This window comes from Amblyraja radiata, chromosome 26 (assembly GCF_010909765.2).
Source record: "Amblyraja radiata isolate CabotCenter1 chromosome 26, sAmbRad1.1.pri, whole genome shotgun sequence".
Taxonomy (NCBI): domain Eukaryota; kingdom Metazoa; phylum Chordata; class Chondrichthyes; order Rajiformes; family Rajidae; genus Amblyraja; species Amblyraja radiata.
In genome coordinates, this window is record NC_045981.1 from 28,055,466 (window position 1) to 28,078,024 (window position 22,559).

The 22,559-nt window shown below is 42.0% G+C and overlaps 1 protein-coding gene across 3 annotated transcripts in view; it reads left to right on the plus strand.

Moving 5' to 3' along the window:
- The window catches only part of sdk2 (sidekick cell adhesion molecule 2), a 659,639-nt gene that overhangs the window by 634,712 nt on the left and 2,368 nt on the right, over positions 1 to 22,559 (plus strand). For all 3 annotated transcript variants that reach the window (XM_033044544.1, XM_033044545.1, XM_033044546.1), the window contains one exon: positions 6,543 to 6,672. In XM_033044544.1, the coding sequence (XP_032900435.1) occupies positions 6,543 to 6,672 (130 nt within the window). The remainder of the gene's footprint in view (positions 1 to 6,542; positions 6,673 to 22,559) is intronic.

Below are 22,559 nucleotides of genomic sequence, written 5' to 3' on the forward strand. Positions count from 1 at the left end.
ACCTTAGGTTCTGTTTGGAAATGCAAGCTTAATACAGCTTGATTTTGCAACAGAAGTGGTCCAGAAAATAGCTTCACACCGTGTTTGTGCTAAAACAGCATTGGTTATTACTCTTAAAAGCCCTGGCCCACGGTACGAGTCCATTCCAAGAGATCTCCCGAGTTTGCCATGATTCGAACTCGGAGATTTACGGTAATGGCCACTCGTCGGTACTCGGGTCTCTCGTGGACATTTTCAACATTTTGAAAGATCTTCACGAGTCTTCCCGTGCCTACCTGTCGTTAGCGAGTCTTCCCGAATACCTGCCGTTAGCGTTACGAGACGCTCAGAGATGTCCCCGAGCTCCGACATACCCGCTACGTTCATTCTCCGTGCTTACCACAAGTTTGATTTTTTTTTAACTCGGGAGAGTTCTTGGAATGAACTTGTACCGTGGGACAGGGCTAATAGGCTGTTTGTGAAGATTGTAATTGTGATTGAGATTCACGGAACCACATTGTTAGTTTCAGCACTATGTTCCTGACACGTGTGTTTGATGTTGTAGGCTTTAACGGATTTCAGAGAGGAGAAAGCAGTTTGAATCTTCTTCTCAGGCAGACAGTCAAGATTAAGGATAATTTAGTTTCACTCCAGAATAGTGGGTTCTGCCAATCTGGGAACTTCAGACTGCTCCATAAGTGAGGTGGACCATTCCTCCTGCTTCTTTCACAGGGCCACTATACAATATGCTCCTGCTGCATGGTCCTAAGGTTCTCAATATCATTTTGAATACTCCTTCTCCACTTCCAGCAGTTCAACGCAGAGATACCAAAGGGGATGTTGCTTTTTTTTAAAAGGCGGATATGAGCACCTTCTAATAATCAGCATCTGTACTTCTTTGTTGCTACTATTCCTTTGATGGCCTAGCAATCTATTCCCATGATCCAATCAAAATAGAGATCCTGTTTCTGGAATCTGGGGTCAGACATACAAACAACATGACCTGCACAATTTAATAGACTGAGTGTAACTAATTTAACCCTTAGAAAGAACAGTTTCAGGCGAAATCTGCCTTTTGCTTGTGAATAAGAACAGTTGTTTCTCAGATCAGTGAGGTTGAACATCTCACTGCAGAATAACTTTGTATGTGGTACTTCCATAAATGACATTTGAAGGAGTTTTAAATGGAAAAATTGCCATGGAGAATGAAAAACCCACCGAACAATGAGATGACCTTGCTGACAGCCACTAAGATACCAGGAAATGTTTATTACTCTTTTATTCTTGGTTACACCGTTTTAAACTGCAGCAAGCTGCTGTTTTCTAGAACCAAATAAACACAATTCCAGCTAACTATTTTTATAGAATATCTGAGTTAATTTTCAATCCTCACATACAAATACAAGAACAAATTATTTTGGGGCTGTTAGGGAAGCTAACTCTCTCCACACTATATTTGGATAATTGGTCAAACTCAAACTGAGGGTTTCAACTTGCACGTGTGGCCAAAATTACAGTGACACTGATTAGAGCTGGTAAACTGGCAATGTTGAAATTATCTAATTGCACCAAGATATAAGATGTCCACAGGAATAAAACACAGGGGGAACATGTTGTCCTTAGCTCCTTACCTCAGGGTCACAATCAACTAGTGCCAAAGTTTCGGACGTCCTGAAACTTGGCTTAAGTTTAAATAATTGACTTAATTACTTATTCAAACATCTAAATCAGCAGCTATCAAGCTAAATTGTTTAGGTCTTAACATATTTCAGATAACTTACTTTTAATCATCTTATAGACGTGATGTCTGCCAAATGCAATCACTGAGTAAATAGACTTGGATGAGTTTGCAAGACCAATTTTAAAATGACTACCATAATCCAATAGAATGTTAGACTTTAAAAAGAACAACGCTTCAAATTGGAAGTTTTGCATTGGGGTCGGGGATTCTTGTTTGGAAGCCAATGTTATTAGTTTGCTTCATGAAGGCACGCAAGCTGTGATCTGCTCCAATGGATCCACAACAGAGCTAAGGTCAACACAGATTGCTAGAGCTATGTCACAACACTTTTTCCAACATTTCTCAATGCAATGCCGCAACTCAATTCCAACAACCTTCCTGTTATGGTGCTCCTAATCTAGGGATCTAATTGAAAATGTTCAATGAACACTCCATTACTGACATCACCCCAACTTCAGTCAAGAGAGTCAAGAGTGTTTAATTGTCAAATGTACTGACTGCAGACCATTTCAATTCTTACTTGATGCAGCTTGCATAACCACAATAGCACTAATAATATAAAATAATCTGTCTTCTTCTTGTGTATGGCGTGCACAGCCTAAAGTTGTGGGACAACTTGTTCTATTTGATCTTATTTGATTGTGCACGCCAGGTTGATTGCATTCGTCGAAACAGGGCGGACCACGTGAAGGTTGCAATCTCCCACCTCATTAATAACTGTAATACAAGGTAACTATAATAGTGCAAAAAACAGAGTCCATAGTGTTAATAAAACTCTCTTGACTGGACTTGAACCTAAAACATATTCGGTAAAAGCTCATATTTGCTAGGGTTAGTGCTGTGTAGTGTTCAAGAACCTGACAATTGCTATGAGGATAGATACAAAAAGCTGGAGGAACTCCGTGGGACAGGCAGCTTCTCTGGAGAGAAGGAATGCGTGATGTTTCGGGTTGAGACCCTTCTTCAGGCCATGAGGAAGCCGTTTCTGAACATAGTGGTCACGGTTTTCTAATTATACCTTCTTCCCTGCAGTAATTGCGAGATGAGAGCGTGGCCAGGATGAAGTGGTTTATTGATAATTTTGACTGCATTTTGAGCCGGTGCTTCCTGTAGATTTCTTCAATGGATGAGGAGGTCAGGACCAATGATGGAACGGGCAATGTCTGCCACTTTCTACGGCCTCCGTTATTCCTGTTGGTTCAGGTTGTCAAACTAGGCTGTGATGCAACCAGTCAGTATGCTCTCTACTGTACACCTGTAGAGGCTGGATGAAGTATTCCAACTACTGGATGTACATACCAAATCTTGTCAACTTCCTCAAATGCCTCAAGAAAGTAGAGAAATTGTTGAGCTTTGTGATCGTGGCCAAGCTGCAGCATGCACTATGATTTAATCATCACACATTCAGAGTCTATGCTCAGTTCCTCTAGCACTTTGTTTTTTATTCATGATTTCACCATCTACAGTTCCTTGTGTCCCAATAATAAATAATAATGTGTTTCATAGTACTTATTAATGACAGGATACAGGATATATTCCACTAATTAAGAGTAATTATTCAATAAAATTAAATAATTATAGCAAGCGTATGTAAAACAATACAATGTACGTGTTTTGGTGATTCAGGTGGACATTAAAGATCCTATACCACTACTTAAAGAGTAAGGAGTTTTTTAAACTCCCAAACAATATTCCTTCCTTGATTACACATGCTATTTCCAGAATCTTCGTAATTTTAGACAGGGTAGTGGAAATATGGAACAAGGTGTCAGAAGATGTAGCTGAGGCAGGTATAATAACCACATCTGGACAGGAACATGGCTAGAAAACATTCAGAGGGATATGGGTCAAAAAAGGGCAAGTAGGTCTGGTTTGGATGGGGCATCTTGGTCGTCATGGATGAGTTGGGGTGAAGGATGCATTTGTCGTATATTTATTTCACAAATAAATATACGACAAACAACACTACAATAAATTAACAATTATACCAGGTAACCAAAGTATAAAACATCACCTACATTACGCACAAAAAAATCACTGGCTGCCCACTGCCCTCCCTGAAGGACATCTTCAGCTCTCACTGCCTTGGCAGGGCAGCCAACATCCTGAAGGACCCTTCCCACCCTGGACACAAACTGTTCCATCTGCTGCCCTCTGGCAGACGGTACAGGTCTTTCAAAACTCGCACAAACAGACTCAGAGACAGCTTCTACCCCATAACCATACGTGATACGTGAACAATGCAAAATAAGAAATAACACTCACATTCAACTGAATGGTTCTTACTCACAAGCACCTTAAAAACATCCTGAATGTACTTAACCATTTGCACTACTATATAACTGTATATAACTGTACAACACCGAATACCTCATAATGGCAAATTAGTGGCAAAAATTATCTGTAATTTTTTTTTATATGTATATATTTTTACCTTTTCTTATATATTTAAAATTGTTCTTGTGAATCGCACCGTTGGATTGACATTTAAATTTTGTTGTACCATGTGCAATGACAATAAAGAGATTCATTCATTCATTCATAACTGCATTATTTACTTATGAAATGATCTTTCTACAAAGTCATTTATGGTTCAGGAATAACATTAGATTTTCAGAACTGGATATGCTATTTGAGGCTGTATCTGTGTCGTATGAAGGTTCTTCATGGGTTCCTTGCTCTTGTACCCTGTGCCTCTACTCATAAAGTCCAGAATCCCTCATGCTTTTCTAACCACTCAAACCTGTACTGACAAGTTTCTACAAACTATGTAGAAAGAAAGAAAGCCTAGAATATAGCCTTTCGGGTCGAAACCCAGTCTGAAGAAGGGTTTCGACCTGAAACGTTGCCTATTTTCTTCGCTCCATAGATGCTGCCTCACCCACTGAGTTTCTCCAGCATTTTTGTCTACCTTGAATATACATTGCTTCTTTTACAGCATCATTCAACATTTAAGTGTTTTCCAGCAAATTAGATACTTTCTTAACTTTATTACCTGCATATAGGATGCACATAAACCAATTTGTACATGAAAGTTCCCACTAACAAACTATAAACCAAACAAGCTATTTTAATGGTACACAAAAATGCTGGAGAAACTCAGCGGGTGCAGCAGCATCTATGGAGCGAAGGAAATAGGCGACGTTTCGGGCCGAAACGTCGCCTATTTCCTTCGCTCCATAGATGCTGCTGCACCCGCTGAGTTACTCCAGCATTTTTGTGTACCTTCGATCTTCCAGCATCTGCAGTTCAAATGAACAACAAGCTATTTTAATGACTTTGGTCAAATAATTAATAACGGATAACAATAACGAGGATAACTCTCCTTGATTTTTCAACAACAAAACACAAAGGATTTTCACATTCACCTTCACATTTGAGAGAGCTCAAAAACTTCAGCTTACTAACTGATGTAACAGCTCTTACAATGCACCATTCACCAGAGCTTCTGTGCCATGCAGTGGGTATATTGTGATGGTATGCACTGGAAAGATGTAAAAGGTTGAAAACTAGATTGATGTACTCCAGCCAATAGCCTTGCGTGAAATGTTATCTGCATACCGGCACCTTTTGTCTGCAGAAAAAGCACTGGTGCCAAGAGATAATTTCTGCCCCACTTTGAGAGCAAATAGAGCATTGATGTAATATCTGATATGTCAGACAATGACTCCACCAGTGCAGCAGTTCCTTGCTGTCCTGGAATGTTAGACTAGAGTTTTAGGGAGGATTTGAACCCACAACTGCATGCTGAGCCCTTGTCGACAATAAACATGCACGGGGTCCACAATAATAGCAAAACTAAATTCTTACACATACTGCATACTTCTTTGACATCAGTCTGAAGAAGGGTCTCGACCCGAAACTTCACCTATTCCTTCGCTCCATAGAGGCTGCCTCACTTGCTGAGTTTCTCCAGCATTTTTGTCTACCTTCTTACACATGTAAGATTTAATCATTTGGGGGAAGTTTGTTATGAAATACCAAAATACATTTTCAGATAATTGGTGTGCTGCTGATCCATCATTGTGTCGTGCCACACCTAAATATTCAAATACTTAGAGTTGCAAACGTGTTTGCTTCAAGCTCAATGATATAAACATCAGTCATTCAGTTATCACTGTACTAGGATTGATAGTATTACTGGGAACACAGGATTTCGCTGGAAGTGTAAACACATCCACAAAGCCAGCATTCTTTTGTGACTATATCACTGACTGCTGCGGTTGATGTAAATGAACTGCGAACTGCATAGTCAGGAGTCAAGAAAATTTAATTGTCATATGTACCTGCAAAAGGACAATTAAATTATAACTTGTTGCAGCTGAACAGACCTAAAAACATAATAATATACTGATTATATGTAATAATCAACAATACAGTAAGGTAACAACCGTAACTATAGTAGTGCAAAACCAAAGTGCAACCAGAGACACTAAAGTCTAATAAGATCATAGTTGCTGAGGTTAGTGTTGTGCAGTGTTCAAGAGCCTGATGGTTGCTGGGAAGAAGCTGTTCATGAACCTGGTGGTCTTCAGTCCAGAATGAATAGCACAATCTGCTCATTTCAAATAGAGATCATTCATAATTAATTTGCTTTTTTGAATCACACATTGAAAAATGTCAGAGTTTTGAGTTTCGTAATATTTTGGTGATCATCCAAAACTCAGTGCTTTCAAAGTGTTGATATGTGAGGTGTGCCCTGCTTTGAGAGTATTTCTTTCATTTCTATGTTCATAACAGGGTAACCGATACTGATTAAAAATGTGATGGACTTAATTATCAAGGCTTATTACAGGCTTTCAAAGGTGTCTCATTTCCACAGATCACCCCCACGGCCAAGTCCTGGCAGCCTCCATTACTCAGACGAGGATATCAGCACAAAGTACAATGATCTGATCCCTGCAGAGAGCAGCAGCCTGACGGAGAAACCCTCTGAAATATCAGACTCTCAGGTAAGCAATAGTCAGGTACAGGTACTGAGATTCTTTGCAATATCCAAGATTACCCAAGATTGCTGAAGTATTCTTGGAAGTATGCAACAATGATTCACATTGTGCTCAAAGTTACAAGTGTTCCATGTGTAAAATCTAGAATTACAAAGCACACAATACCTACCTTTCACTGTCAAATTCAAAGGTCATATTAAATGCTTAAGGTGTTCCCCTGTTTAGTCAATGGCAATAAATATGGTGCTGTTGGCTACACAGGCCAAAAGTAAACATGAAAAAGCAGACACAAGTGCTGAAGTACCTCAGTGGGACAAGCAACATCTCTAGAGAACCTGGAGAGGTGACGTTTCGGATCGGGACAATTCTTCAGACTTAAACATGAGTCTGCTTTTTAAAAGTGGTAAGATGCACCATAGTCGTATGGAATATACCATCTGGAAATCTAATTGGATACCATTGTCATGTGGACTACACTGTTTAAAAAACATAATTCCAGTAGTATTTTCAGTTGTTGTTGATGAGCATTACATTAGAATTGACATCACCACATATCTGAGGCAGTATGAGATCTGTAACTGGGAATTAAATAGTTCTTCAGTATGTTCATATTTTAAACTTTCTTTTTAATGACCAAGCTTCTAAGATGCAACTAATTTCCACCTTGAGGTAGATATGGTATGTACTGTTGTCTCTTGCCTACTCAGTAATCAGCTTATTTCCTGTACCTGCTCATCAACTCATGCAAATTGCAACGACAGTACGTCACCTTCCCCAATCTTTTTTTAATATATATCTACTGTTTTTGTTTTTGTTTATTACGGTGTTTACTGAGAGCTATGTTTACATATCTGCTGTTCCGCTGCAAATAAGAATTTAATTGTTCCATTTTGGGATATATGACAATAAAACTCTCTTGAATCTTGGCTTTCTTGACTCTCCACTCAGTCTATATTTAATTATTTGGGATTTTGATTTAGTTCATATCTAATTTACTTTTAAATATTTATCTGTTAAAAATAAATAGTCTATGTTAATTCTAGTACGTTGTAAGCTTTTAAAAAACACACTAGACTCAAGAGAAATATTAAATCAATATTGCCTGAAGCTAACATGAAGCACCATAAGTATTAAAGACCAGTGCTTCCCATCTGCCCTGAATTCCCATACTGGCTAATTACTGGCTCATACTGTGTTTAGGTTCAACGTCGGTTAAACCAGAAAAGGATCAGGTTTGATATCTTCTCTGCATTGGGTTCATTGATCTCAGCTTCACAATATTAAAGACAATATAATGGACCTATGCTCCAGGGCAGAATTATTACATTGGTCATCATTCCAATTCCAATTACTGTTCAACATTGAAAGGTAAATCGTTGTGGAAATGCTCATTGTTCGTACATGAATAATATATGCTTCAGATGATGTATCAGAGGAGCCTCTAAATGTATAACTCAGCAAATCATGGGTATATTCCAAATGGAAGGCAGGGGCAGAAAATCGGGGAGAAAAATAAAAAGACAGACAATCCAAACCCTTTCAATGAACTTGTTCAAAAGGGAACTGCAGATGCTGGAATATCGAAGGTACACAAAATGGCTGGAGGAACTCAGCGGGTGCAGCAGCATCTATGGAGCGAAGGAAATAGGCGACGTTTCGGGCCGAAACCCTTCTTCAGACTGGTAGGGGGTGGGGAAAGAAAGAAGGACAAAGGGAGGAGGAGGAGGAGCCCGAGGGCGACCGGATGGGAGGAGACAGCTGGAGGGTGAAGGAAGGGGAGGGGGGGAGGGGGGACAGCACGGGCTAGCCAAATTGGGAGAATTCAATGTTGATGCCAAGGGGACGCAAGGACCCCAGACGGAATATGAGGTGCTGTTCCTCCAATTTCCGCTGTTGCTCACTCTGGCAATGGAGGAGACCCAGGACAGAGAGGTCGGATTGGGAATGGGAGGGGGAGTTGAAGTGCTGAGCCACCGGGAGGTCAGGTAGGTTATTGCGGACTGAGCGGAGGTGTTCGGCGAAACGGTCGCCCAACCTACGCTTGGTCTCACCGATGTAAATCAGCTGACATCTAGAGCAGCGGATGCAGTAGATGAGGTTGGAGGAGATACAGGTGAACCTTTGTCGCACCTGGAACGACTGCTTGGGACCTTGAATGGAGTCGAGGGGGGAGGTGAAGGGACAGGTGTTGCATTTCTTGCGGTTGCAGCGGAAAGTACCCGGGGAGGGGGTGGTGCGGGAGGGAAGTGAAGAATTGACGAGGGAGTTGCGGAGGGAGCGGTCTTTGCGGAAGGCAGACATGGGGGGAGATGGGAAGATGTGGCGAGTGGTGGGGTCACGTTGGAGGTGGCGGAAATGGCGGAGGATTATGTGTTGTATTTGCCGGCTGGTGGGGTGAAAGGTGAGGACCAGAGGGACTCTGCCCTTGTTGCGTGTGCGGGGATGGGGAGAGAGAGCAGTGTTACGGGGTATGGATGAGACCCTGGTGTGAGCCTCATCTATGGTGGCGGAGGGGAATCCCCGTTCCCTGAAGAACGAGGACATTTCCGATGCCCTAGTATGAAATGTCTCATCCTGGGAACAGATGCGGCGTAGGCGGAGGAATTGGGAGTAGGGGATGGAGTCTTTACAGGGGGCAGGGTGGGAAGACGTGTAGTCCAGATAGCCATGTGAGTCAGTGGGTTTATAATGTATGTCGGTCAGGAGTCTGTCCCCTGCGATGGAGATGGTGAGGTCAAGGAATGGTAGGGAAGTGTCTGAAATCGTCCAGGTGTATTGGAGTGCCGGATGGAAGTTGGTGGTGAAGTGGATGAAGTCAGTCAGTTGTGTGTGGGTGCAGGAGGTGGCACCAAAGCAGTCGTCAATGTAGCGGAGGTAGAGGTCGGGGATGGGGCCCTGGTACGCATTGAACCTTTCAATGAACTTGCTTGTTACATTATGTATACTGAAAATGAACATATTAAAGTAAGAGATCATGTACCTCTAGCACAACCTTCCTTTGAGATGACATTGGTAATTTTTTAACTGACTGGTCAGTGGAAAAAAAATCTATTCCTGTGATACATAGGAAATGTAAATTTAATAGTCTGACAAATATATATATCAGCAACCTTTTGTAGCCAGGGGCAGAATTTGTGAAAAATGCATCTGGTTTAATTCAAATTCATCTAACATTCACCACAGCTTTTGATGTTTCCATTGTCATTTCACACACACAGCACACATTCAAATCAGTTTTCATGAAATAAGATGTGAAGAGTGTTTAATTGTCATATGTACCGGCAACAGAACAATGACATTCTTATTCGTTGCCGTTTAACAGGTCCATTAATGAAATAAGAAAATAATATCTTGGTTTAGTTTAGAAATGTGATCATGTAACACGGGTTTTAATGCATCACACAACTGAATTATATTGTAAAATGTTCACCAGCTACATTCAACATTTTTGAGCATATAATAGAAATATGGATTGCTCTTGCCATGTACTGATACTTTTAACACAGATTTTATTCTGCAGTACAATTTCAGGAATAAAATATTTATGATTCCTGACAAATAAGATCTTGACCTCACATAGCAACATTTGACCCATCAAACATTGAACTTTTTTACATTGAAAATTGTCATTTTTATTTTCAGTACAAAGAAACAATCTAAATCTAATCAGATTTGTTAGAGTATCTGTTGCTACCAGCAGCAATCAACAAATCTAGGTTCACTTACGTAAAAGGATTTACAGGTATTATTTGCTTTTCTCTAAAAATGTCTGAAAAATGCCTAATCCCCATTGTTAATGAACTCTCCGTTGATAAATGGAAGATAGAAATATTTAAAGAATGAAGAGGAGCAAATAGATCCTGTCCTTCAGCAGGACAGACGTATTTTATCACTTTTTTTTAACAAGTGAACGCTGTGGCTGGAATTCAGACGAACCAGCCTACAGGTTGAAAGTCCAGACATTTTTTTTCTTTTGAACATCATAGGTGTTGTGCTTTATTTTCATGCATTAGTTCTAAGTGTTGATCCAATGGTGAACATTAGGGTGAAATTATACAACATGTTTACAGCTACTCACCAGGGATAAATATCTAGGTATCTTTGCATTCAAGTAGCTTCTTGGTTAATAATTATGTAGGAAAATATTGAAGAATTATGCCGTGGAGAAAGAGATCTCACAGCTGGTAGATGGCAGGTGAGAAATGGCTGCTGGTTAATGTACTTTAAATTAACTGTTTCTAGATTCTGATTGAAGGATCCCACTTGTCAACTGGGGTCTATCTTTGTCCCAATGGCCATATTGAAATAAATTAATGAATACCTTGGAGCAATAATGTAATTGGAATTTAATTCTCAATAGATTTATGTCATGCCTAAAATGTTCAGAAATGTAAATGATTTTAAGTCATTGATTGAAGAACAGAAATAACATAACAGACTACACGGTGATCTTGAATTTGTTGCTCTTATGTTGAACAAGACTAAGTGCGACCCGTTGGGTCCCTGTCACACAGGAGGCCTGGTCCCCCAACGCAACCCATTCCCTAACGCAATATTCCACCACTCACCCATTTCCCCAATGCAACCCGTCCCCCTAAAGCAATATTGCACCACTCATCCATCGCCCCCAACTGTGCAGGCACGGCTCATTTCCCTTCATCCCCCTAGCACTCCCTCCCCCTCCGCTTCACCTTCCTCTTTTCCCCTCTCCTCCTCCCCTTCCCCAATCCCTCCCTCACCACTCCCTCCCTCTCCTTTCCCCTATCGTTAGTCACTCCCTCCCTCACTCCATCCATCCATAAAAAGCAGCATCTGCATTTCCTTCCTCCACAGGTCATTCATTGTTAGCTGTGGATTAGATCCCGTTGAATTGACGATTGGACCAGTTTGCATCGTGTGTGTGTGCGTGTGAGTTACTCAAACTCCGCGCAAACTGCTCGGCCACCCTGCAACCCTCCCTCCCTCCCTCTGCCCACTCCGGCTCAGCCACCGCTCGGCCCGTCCCCGCCCTGCCCACCCACCCGCCTACCTACCTGCCTGCTCGTTGCCGCCGCTGGGCTGGGCCGGGTCACTGGGGTAGGGGGAATGGAGTCGGTGTTCGTCACGGTGGTCACCATTAGTTTCGATGAGCTGGTGGAGAAGATCTCCCACGAGAAGGCCATGAGGGAAGGGTGAGTGACGAGGGAGAGAGTGCCCCCCTGGACCTCCACTGAATCCCCCCCCCCCCCCGGCGGGAGAGACCAGCGCCGGTGGGGCAGGAAGAGACCAATCTGCGTGGCGCTAACTGAAGGATTCTGCGCCGCGCGGTTTTTAAGATTTTTAAACCTCGATAACTTTTACAATATACCACCGATCGGAACGAAACTTGTTGCACTCGCAGCACAGGCGCAAATAGAAAAACTGCACAAACCGGAAGATCAGAGTTTTAGTTATGTATAGATGCATGGCTTATCGCAACGTTCCAGTTTTTTGTGATTTTACTGAGCTACCAGACACTACATTTGAGTAATCATCTTTAACATATAACCTTAGATGATGAATTACTGCTGGCTATTTGACTTGGGGCACATTTCAAAGGAATTACTATCCTTTTAAGGGGGTGATGTTATTTATCCGTTTGAGGGTATTGCCATAGGCCAAATTATTTATCAATTCCTGTGCATATTTCGTTGGCTATATTTAAGAGGGAGTTAGATGTGGCCCTTGTGGCTAAAGGGATCAGGGGGTATGGAGAGAAGGCAGGTACAGGATACTGAGTTGGATGATCAGCCATGATCATATTGAATGGCGGTGCAGGCTCGAAGGGCCGAATGGCCTACTCCTGCACCTATTTTCTATGTTTCTATGTTTCTATAAATTCAGTACATACAGTATGACAGATAGGATCGCTACAAGAATTGCGACCTTCAGACTTTCCTATCACCAGAAATATCTATCAATGCGGGTGAGTCATGTACATCTTTCAACAAAATGTTTTGTGACATCAAAACAGATATGCTGTTTATTTTTTCAACTTGGTTTTGCATTAATTAATGCAACCAATTTATCTTTAATCTTGGAGTAGATGAAGATGTTTAGTTAACACCCCTCCCCCAGACAACGCCACCCTTCCTGACGAGCTAAACCATTTCTATGCTCGCTTTGACCGAGATAACAAAACCCCAGCCATCAAATTTGCTCCACTCCCAAATGAACAACCCCTCAGTCTCTCCACCTCTGCTGTACAAGATGCACTGAGCAAGGTGAATGAGCGCAAAGCTGCCGGCCCCGATGGCATCCCTGGCCGGGTGCTTAGGACATGTGCTGGACAACTATCCCCAGTCTTTACCGACATTTTCAATCTCTCACTGGCCCAGGGTGTTGTCCCCACTTGCCTCAAGACATCAACCATCGTGCCAGTGCCCAAACAGTCAGCCACAGGGAGCCTCAATGATTTCCGCCCAGTGGCACTCACCCCTGTCATTGCTAAGTGCTTTGAGCGGCTGATCTTGGCTCACCTCAAAGCCAGCCTCCCCCCCACACTGGACCCCCATCAGTTTGCCTACCGGGCCAACAGGTCTACAGAGGACGCCATATCGGCGGCCCTACACTCTGCCCTGACCCACCTGGACAACAACAACTCCTACATCAGGTTGCTGTTCATTGATTTCAGCTCCGCTTTTAACACTGTCATCCCCGCCAGCTTGATCACCAAACTCAGCGGGCTTGGCATCTCCACCTCCCTCTGCAACTGGACACTGGATTTCCTCACCAACAGACCACAGTCTGTTAGGGTCAACAACCTCACCTCCTCCACTATAACACTGAACACCGGCGTGCCACAGGGCTGTGTGCTCAATGCTCTCCTCTACTCCCTCTTCACCCACGACTGCATCCCTAAGTACGGATCCAACGCCATCATTAAGTTTGCTGACGACACCACGGTGGTTGGACTGATCAGTGACAACGATGAGTCAGCCTACAGAGAGGAGGTCCAGCACCTGACAACCTGGTGTGCCAACAATAACCTCGTCCTCAACTCCAAGAAGATGAAGGAAATTATTGTCGACTTCAGGAAGGTCAGAGGGGGCAGACATACCCCCATCCATATAAACGGGACTGAGGTGGAGCATCTCCAGCTACAAATTCCTCGGGGTACACATCTCGGAGGATTTGTCCTGGTCCCTCAACACCTCCAAGCTGATCAAAAAGGCACAGCAGCGCCTTTACTTCCTGAGGAGGCTCAAGAAAGCCCACCTGTCCCCCCAGATCCTGACCAACTTCTACCGGTGTACCATCGAGAGCATCCTGACCACCTGCTTCACGGTATGGTACAGCAGCTGCACTGTTGCGGACAGGAAGGCACTACAACGGGTGGTGAAAACCGCGCAGCACATCATCGGTGCCACGCTCCCTGCCATGGATGCCCTCCACCGAAAACGGTGTCTGAAACGGGCTGGGAAGATCATTAAAGACCCCTCCCACCCCAACCATGGACTGTTTGCCCTCCTCCCATCAGGGAGGCGGTACAGGAGCCTCAGGTCTCGTACCAGTAGGATGAGGAACAGCTTCTACAATCATACCGTCGCATTGCTGAACTCGGAGTCCCGCCGATAGATTCCTCCGGTCCCTCCGTCCCCATTGTTTAATTATTCTGTATTTTTTATTATTCTGTATCCTCTTTTTTTTTAAATTTCTATATTGAACTACTACTACGGACTGACGCAAAACTGCATTTCATTGTACCCATACTCAGTATTTGTGCAATGACATTAAAGTTGAATTGAATTGAATTGAATTGAATTGATTGAATACAAATAACTCATGTTATTAATGGTCTGACCTTCAATTTCAGGCAATTAATTCTCCAGTAAGATTTAAACCTACCAACATTTTAGAAAACATCTAAAGGACCAGTTCCTGGTTGAGCATCAACTGCACAACCAGTGAACATTTTGAAAGAGCAAAGCGAATTGATATTCAAACCTGTATTTCATTCAATTCACATTTTGAAAGATAATATCAGAATGGGAATTTCCAGTTACATCATTAAATTATTGAATTCACCTAGAAAGTATAACTATATTGTCGGACAGTTGAAGGCCAAGAGGTTGAAATTGTAACAACGGCAAAATTATTGATGTTTGCCATAATTATGGTACAACATAATTTTGCTGAAAAATATTAAACAACTTCCCAACTTCTACATTTTGTACTTGTATAGTTTTGTTGCTTTCATTATTTCAGACTTTCTTCAAAGGAAATGGTGTTAACAGCTTTTTCCTCTACTACTTCATAAACAAAATACTTGAAAATATGTTTTGTTGCAAGAGGTCCAATTCATTTCCTATTTGTGCACTATGGTTGATTATAATGTGGACATTTTTAATTTTATATATATGGATTGTAATTAAGTATTAACCCAGGAAGGACTGGCATTTACTCGTGTAAATACCAGCAGTCTTAAGACTTTGGCACATTCATATCCAAATATAGAAGGACTTACTGACAGACTCATGATGTTTAAACTGTCACTGGACTGTGCTGTAGGGAAACAGCAACATGGAGTTTTACAGCATTTCCACTGTAAAACCTGATGCATCTTTCTCTGCCTGGTTAGAGCAGGCACTTAACCCTTGAAACCATCCACATGTATGCAGATTTTAAATCTGCGAGCATGAAAGGCAAGAATAAATTGGATTACGTTATTTTCATTATCTGTATTTACAGTAATGTACTCAATCTTTTCAAAGTCTTTTAATTTTTTTAATTGTTTATTTGATTTTTCATTTTACAACAATGAAAACCAGACAGCTTTGACAAATGTCAGATATGGCAACTTGCCCTGGCATCAGTCAGAATGCTGTGGACATAATTATGCTGTTACTCAGAGGTCTTTCACTCATTTTGTGGGCAGCATTTGTTCTGGCCTACATGGGAGATGGCAATGGATGTTCTCATTTAAGATCAGAAATGAACTTCACAGGCTCAGCTTTTCAGATAGAAATCAGGTAACCGCATAACTAATAAGCACCTGTACACTAAATGCAGCTCTCAGAAAAACACAGGCCAACATTTTGACTAATCCGTATTGCTGAATTGTATTCACCTCCTCTGGCAGCTCACTCCAGATACAGACTACCCTCTAAGTGAAAAGGTTGCCCCTGCGATCCCTCATGTCTCTTCCAGTTCACCTTTAGCCCATGCCCCCTAGTTTTACAACCTCTACACTGTGAAAAAAAAACAAGAATTTACTTGATCCGTGCCCTTTGTGATCTTGTATACCTCAATAAGATCATCCCTTAATCTCCAACACACCAAAGATAAACTCCCACCAAAGTCCCACCAAAATAAGCAAAGTTCTTGTCACAAATGTTGCTGGATCATTTTGGGGACTTTCTGCAGAATCAGCAGTGGGCTCAATTAATTTGTTGAACAGATATTGATATGCATTGACATATAGTTCAATAATTTTGCAAAATGAATTTTTAAATCATTTTGTTATATTAGGCAAATTGTTCCTTTTGTGTACTGCAACTGAAATAAAGTATTGAAATTAGCCATGATTTTCTATGTCAACCTTCATGGTTGAATGAGTCTTACAACTTCATTTTCTGTGCTACTAAGAAAGCTGGCCTTTTGCCACAGTTGTCCAATACTGACGAGCATTCATTACAGCCCACTTCTAAGAAAACTTCTTACTTAATGGAAAACATACTGAGCAATGAATAAAGAAAAGCATCTGAGGCATTCATCACTAAAATGAAAGCCCATTTTCTGGCTCAGAATTCTGAGCATTGCACAGAGACACAGACAACTTCCTGTAGGCTGCAAGAATAATATTGTTGTTTTCTCTGAAACAGCTCCTGGTTTAAAATAGTTATCCTTTATTTGTTGATTACAATCAGAAGGAACAGCAGATTGTCTGAGGATAATGCCAAGAATTGTGCTCTCTGAAAAGTATCTTAATGTTTGGCCTTAGAAAGGTAGTTTCAACTGCAGAAGTATTTATATTTTCAATTTGCATATTGGCCATCATTGTAATCTGTTTGAATGCTATTTTTAATTTACATCAATTTCTGTTGTGACTTCACATGAACTAACAACTATAGGGTTATTAATTTATCATATTGTTGATTATTATATATTATCTGTGTGTTATTGCATTAATGGGCCTGTCACGCTGCAGCAAATAAGAATTTCATTGTTATAGCCTCTCCAATATAACGTGGGAGCAGAAACCGTTCATCCCAGAATCCATCCCAGTAAATCTATTCTGCACCTTCTCTGAGACCTTTACATCTGTATAAAGTGTGCACAGCTCAATTGGATCCAATACTCCAATCTGTCTTTTATAAAGAATCAATGAACCTACTTACAAGTTCAGGTTCTTATCTGCTCAATATGTCCTGTTACCAATGTCCCAATCCTCCTCCACAAATCGTTTAGATATTGTGCTTCATACCCCCAAAATGTATTAACCTGCATCTGCTAGTACAGATTGTCAATTTTCTCTTGCAGTCTATTTGTTTTCTTCTAATAGTTCACTGTTCCAAGTCCAAAGACAATTGTGTCAATGGGGGAAAAGGGGCTGGAAAGTTGCAGACTCACAATAATGATAGTTTTCTTGCAGAGCTTTTAAAAGTAAAGAACTTTTCGATATCAATTGGTTTATTTTTGTTACTGCAAACTAAAAATACTAAAGGCTATATGTTACATTGCTTAATAGAGTATTACTAGACTAAGTGGGACCCGTTGGATCCCAGCATCACACGGGAGGGCTGGTCCACTAACGCAATATTCCACCTCGCCACCAATTCCAATATTGGTGGCCAGTGGGGAGGGGGGGGGGGCTTACTGGAGCGCTAGTATGGGCTGAAGGGACTGGTTTCCAGAGGGCTAGTATGGGCATTGTGGGCCGAATGGATTCTTGGGCTGGCGGCTCAGTCACTCAAGCCTGTTGTGCTGGCAGCTCACACACGGCTGGTGGGCTGACAGTTGACTCACGGTTATTCCTTGAAATTCCATTTCAAGCAGCATGCAAGGTCACCAAATTCAAGTGCAGTTTCGTAGCACTTCAAGCAGGGTGCAAGGCCACTAAAGACAGCGAGACATGACCTCTCCCTCCTCCATCTTGCAGAGACTGAGCCACGCCCACACTACTGGGTTTTATAGTCTCTCCCCCCCCTCCCACCAGAAGGGGCGTGGCCTTCATGGCGTGATTGACAGGAGAGAGAATCTCAACATTTTTTAAACAATAATAACTCTTTTATTTATCATCAATGGGAAAAATACTTGGCACCTGATGAGCGGGGGGACTCTGAGTAAGATGGCCAAAAATCACAGCCATACATGGTAGCGTTTTTTCTAAAATCAATATAAAGTGCAAACAGGAAGTGGTCAAGATTAGACTTTTAATTATATAGAAGGCAAGACAACTTTAATTAGGCAAGGCAACTTTAATTAGGCAGAGCAACTTTAATTAGGCAAGGCAACTTTAATTAGGCAAGGCAACTTTAATTAGGCAACACAGCTTTAGCATTTCCAAACCAAAGGCAACACAGCTTTAGCATTTCCAAACCAAAGACAACACAGCTTTAGCATTTCCAAACCAAACGTAACACAGCTTTAGCATTTCCAAACTATATTTTCAAACCATATTAAGGGCACTGACAGGTCAGTAAAACCACTCACAGTTTAGTAGACATGTGTTCAGTGTTATTCACAGCTCAGACTGAGAGACGTGTGACCCTCTCGCTCCCCCATCTTGCAGAGACTGACTGAGGCACTCAACACTTCCAGGTTTTATAGTCCCTCCGGCATGGCCTTCAGGAGAGAGAATCTCAACATTTTTTAAACACTAATAACTCTTTTATCTTTCATCGATGGGAAAAGTTCTCTTGTCCTGCGCAGAGGAGGGGGGCTCTGAGTAAGATGGCCAAAAATCACAGCTGTAAGTGGCAGCGTTTTTTCTAAAATCAATATACGGAACAGCAGGAAGTGGTCAAAATCAGAATTTTAGTAATATAGATTGCACAAGTATCAATAGAAGTGAAGCAGAGGTTCACCTGCACCTCCTCCAGCCTCATCTATTGCATCCGCTGTTCCAGGTGTAAACTGCTCTACATCGGTGAGACAAGCGCAGGCTTGGCGATCGCTTCGCCCAACACCTCTTCTCAGTTCGCAATAACCAACCTGATCTCCTGGTGGCTCAGCACTTCAACTCGCCCTCCCATTCTGAATCCGACCTTTCTGTCCTGGGCCTCCTCCATGGCCAGAGTGAGTTACACCGCAAATTGGAGGAACAGTACCTCATATTTCGCTTGGGTAGTTTACACCCTAGCGGTATGAACATTGACCTCCAATTTCAGCTAGTCCTTGCTTTCTCCTTCCTTCCCCTCCCCTTCCCAACTCTCCCACAGTCTACTGTCTCCACCTCTTACCTTATTTTTCCCGCCCCCCCCCCCCCCCCCCCCCCCCCCCCGACATCAGTCTGAAGAAGGGTCTTGACCTGAAACATTGCCTATTCCTTCGCTCCATAGATGCTGCCTCACCCGCTGAGTTTCTCCAGCTTTTTTGTCTACTTGATTATTTCAATGGATACTTGCAGTTAAAGTAGCAGATGTGTTCTTATGAAACAAAAGTGCCTGATTACTGCAGGGAGGTTACTTGGGAACAGTTTTTCTCCCTATACTGTTTAAATCCAAGATAGGAAATTTACAGACAAATAAAACCCAAGTAATTTTTAGGTGGCCCCCAAGTTCCCAATCAAAATTACGTTCTTACACGTTCACCCGCGTAATGCAAATGGTGTTGCATCCAATAATATGTTTATCATGTTATATCCATTTCATATTATAGAAAGGCGCATTACAGCAGAACTACCTGTTGTCAAAAACACAATCATCTATGTTCTAAGTCTAGCTTTTTAAAATTTTGCTTGATATGTTTGATTAGGTGTTTTGGCCAGATGCGAGCACTTCTACCATAACTAACCCAGGTATCTCACCACAAGTTCAGGTTCCTAGCACTGACAATAGTCTATCCAATGGTAGCATCTTCTGTCTGCTGGCACTGCTCATGTCCTACACTGTGCATGCCCTGCACAGCCCAGGCATGGCACTGCCCATGCACTGCACTGCTAATGACTATCGTTGCCCATGGCTAGCACTGCCCAAGGCATGCACCACCCATAGCTGGAACTACCCATGGCTGGCACTGCTCCTTGGCTGGCAATGACCATCGCAGCCAATGGCCACAAATAAGTATTTTTAATCACTGTATTCACCATCTAATGTTTCAAAATTACTGAAATTAATTTAAAATATTCATAAAACTCTTTTCTATCTGCGTTGGGGTGTAATTATTAGAAAGAATAAATACATCGCATTTTAAAGCTTTTAAAATGTACATTTCATTGCTTTAGTATCCAAAAGAAGTAGTAAGTTTTTAAACAAAACACAAAATGCTGGAGGAACTCAGCGGGTCTGGCAGTATCCGAGGAGGGAATGGACAGATGTTTTGGGTCGAGAAGCCTCCCCTTGTGCTTGCAGACAAACGTAATTTGCAATCCAACGGTGAACAATTCGACATGGAGATGTATCTAGTATTGTGGGATTTGGTGCCACGCATTTTCATCGTCTTATGTACAATTTGTAATTTCTGTACTATGTGGATGTTCAGCATTGTTCCAAAAAAAAACATTGAGCAAGTCAGTGTAGTAAGAGGGTTAATTTGTGCAAATGTTGGCCAAAATAAACATACAGACCCACAAAAGACCTTTCAGAGTTCAGAGAGATCTGATTTCAGCAGAAAGCTTTTGTAAAATGATAGCTGGGCACTGTGTCCTTGTAGTTACATGATCCTTCACAAGAGGACACTGGTAACATGCCCAAAAAGTCAGGAACTAGGAGTAATTAGTCTCCATGTTGATTATTAGCAGAACAGAAAAGTAACTCTTAATTGGAGGAAGACTGCAAAAAGGCAATCCTAAAATTGACATTAGCAAATTCATAATTAAGAAAGAATAGGGTACAATACCTCAGGACTGGATGTCTTACATCTTAACATTTCAAAGAAAAGGACTTTAGTTCCTATTAAAAAATTTAGACAGCGTCACTTGCCATTAGCACCGTACGACATCACAATGGGATCTCATTTACATAAACTGCCTGTTCATTTACAATTATTTTTTCACGGTTTTCATTGGGGGGGGGGCGTTGGATGAGGGGGGGGTTGGATGGAGGGGGAGGTGAGCGCCGACGCCTCACAATGAGATCTCATTTATATTTTTTTAATTTGCTGTCCCCAGTAAAAGCACGCTGGACACAGACAGGGCCCGGAGCCGCGCTACTCTCTCCCCCTCCCGCGGCTCAAGATGGCAGCCTCAAAAACTCATTGACTGACTTACAGTTATTTAAAAATGCTGCGTGTGCACAGCCGCGAGAGGGAGAGGCAACCATCCGCGAGAGGGGGGAGGGAGAGGGAGAAGCCTCCCCGCAAGTCCTGCCCACACCGGCTCGAACCACAGCCCAAGGCCCTGAGCACGGCTGGACAAAGACACGGACTGGGAAGACCAGAATATTGCGTTGGGGGAACGAGGCCCAACGTAGGGAGGGGAGAGGGGTTATGGACAATGTTAACAAAGACAGAACTCTCAGTCCAATGAGAGATTTGTAACATTGTTGTAAGGAGAGGGAGTGAGTGGGGGAGGGGACGAAGAGATACGAACAGATAGAGGGAGAGGAGGGGGGGTAGGGAGGAGAGAGGGGTTATGGAGGAAGGGAGGGAGTGACTGAGGGTAGGAGAAAGGAGAGGGAGGGAGGGGAGGAGGGGAGGGGAAAGAAGAGGGAGGGTGAAGAGGAGGTGGGGAGTGCTGGGGGATGAGGTGAAATTAGCCGCGCCTGCGCAGTTGGAATATTGGTGAATGGTGGAATATGGCGTTGGAGGAACGGGTTAGGTTGGGGAAACAGGTGAATAGTGGAATATTGCGTTGGGGAACGGGTTGCATTGGGGGACCAGGCCTCCCATGGGGGCTATGGGTGAGTGGTCGAATATTGCGTTGGGGGACTAGGCCTCCTGTATGACTTGGTCTAGTAAATATATAAAAAGAGAGTAACAAATGTTGGTCTCTACAAGAATAAGACTGGAAAATGAGCAAAGATCGTATCTGCTAAGAGTGTATAAAGCACAAAAACTAAATTTTGAGCAAGACACAAAGACAAAAATGAAGAGCATTTTTGTCCTCTCTCAGAGGCTCATAAATTTTTGAAATTCTCAAGTGCAGAGATCTGTGAAGGCTGAGTAATTGAATGTATGCAGACAGAACAAGGCAATTTTGGGGAATTTAGAGAAATCAAGGCTTATTTGGAACAGAGTTCAGCCCAAGATCAAATGAGCCATTTTTTTAAATGATAAAGAGAACTCCTGTGATCTATTTGATCAGTTTTATCTTATATCACGTAGCTTTTATCATTATTTTACCACCACATAAACCTCTGATATTTCTTTTCTGATTTGAGCACCTCATATTCTTTCAAAAGCTTGCTTTGCTTTCAATAATATATTTTCTACTGTTTATACCAGTTTCCACTGTGTTTCTCAGATCTTTGCTCTGTGTTAATCGGGTTGCAAATTGTGATAAATGACAAATAAGATTAGATTAGTTTAAAATAATATAATTTATCAGTTTGGTATGACCAGGAAATCCAGAGGACAAAATGCTGTAAATAGTTGAAGGTATGAGCTATACCCACGATAAGTATATTTTAGAAAAACAAAGGCACAACATGACTGGTTTTATTTTGTGTCTGTGATGTAACAGAGCACAATAGAAAAGCTTACTGCCCGCAGAAATATGTTATTACATTTATTGTTGCTATCAAAGGTTGCTAATTAATATGTCTTTTCATTAT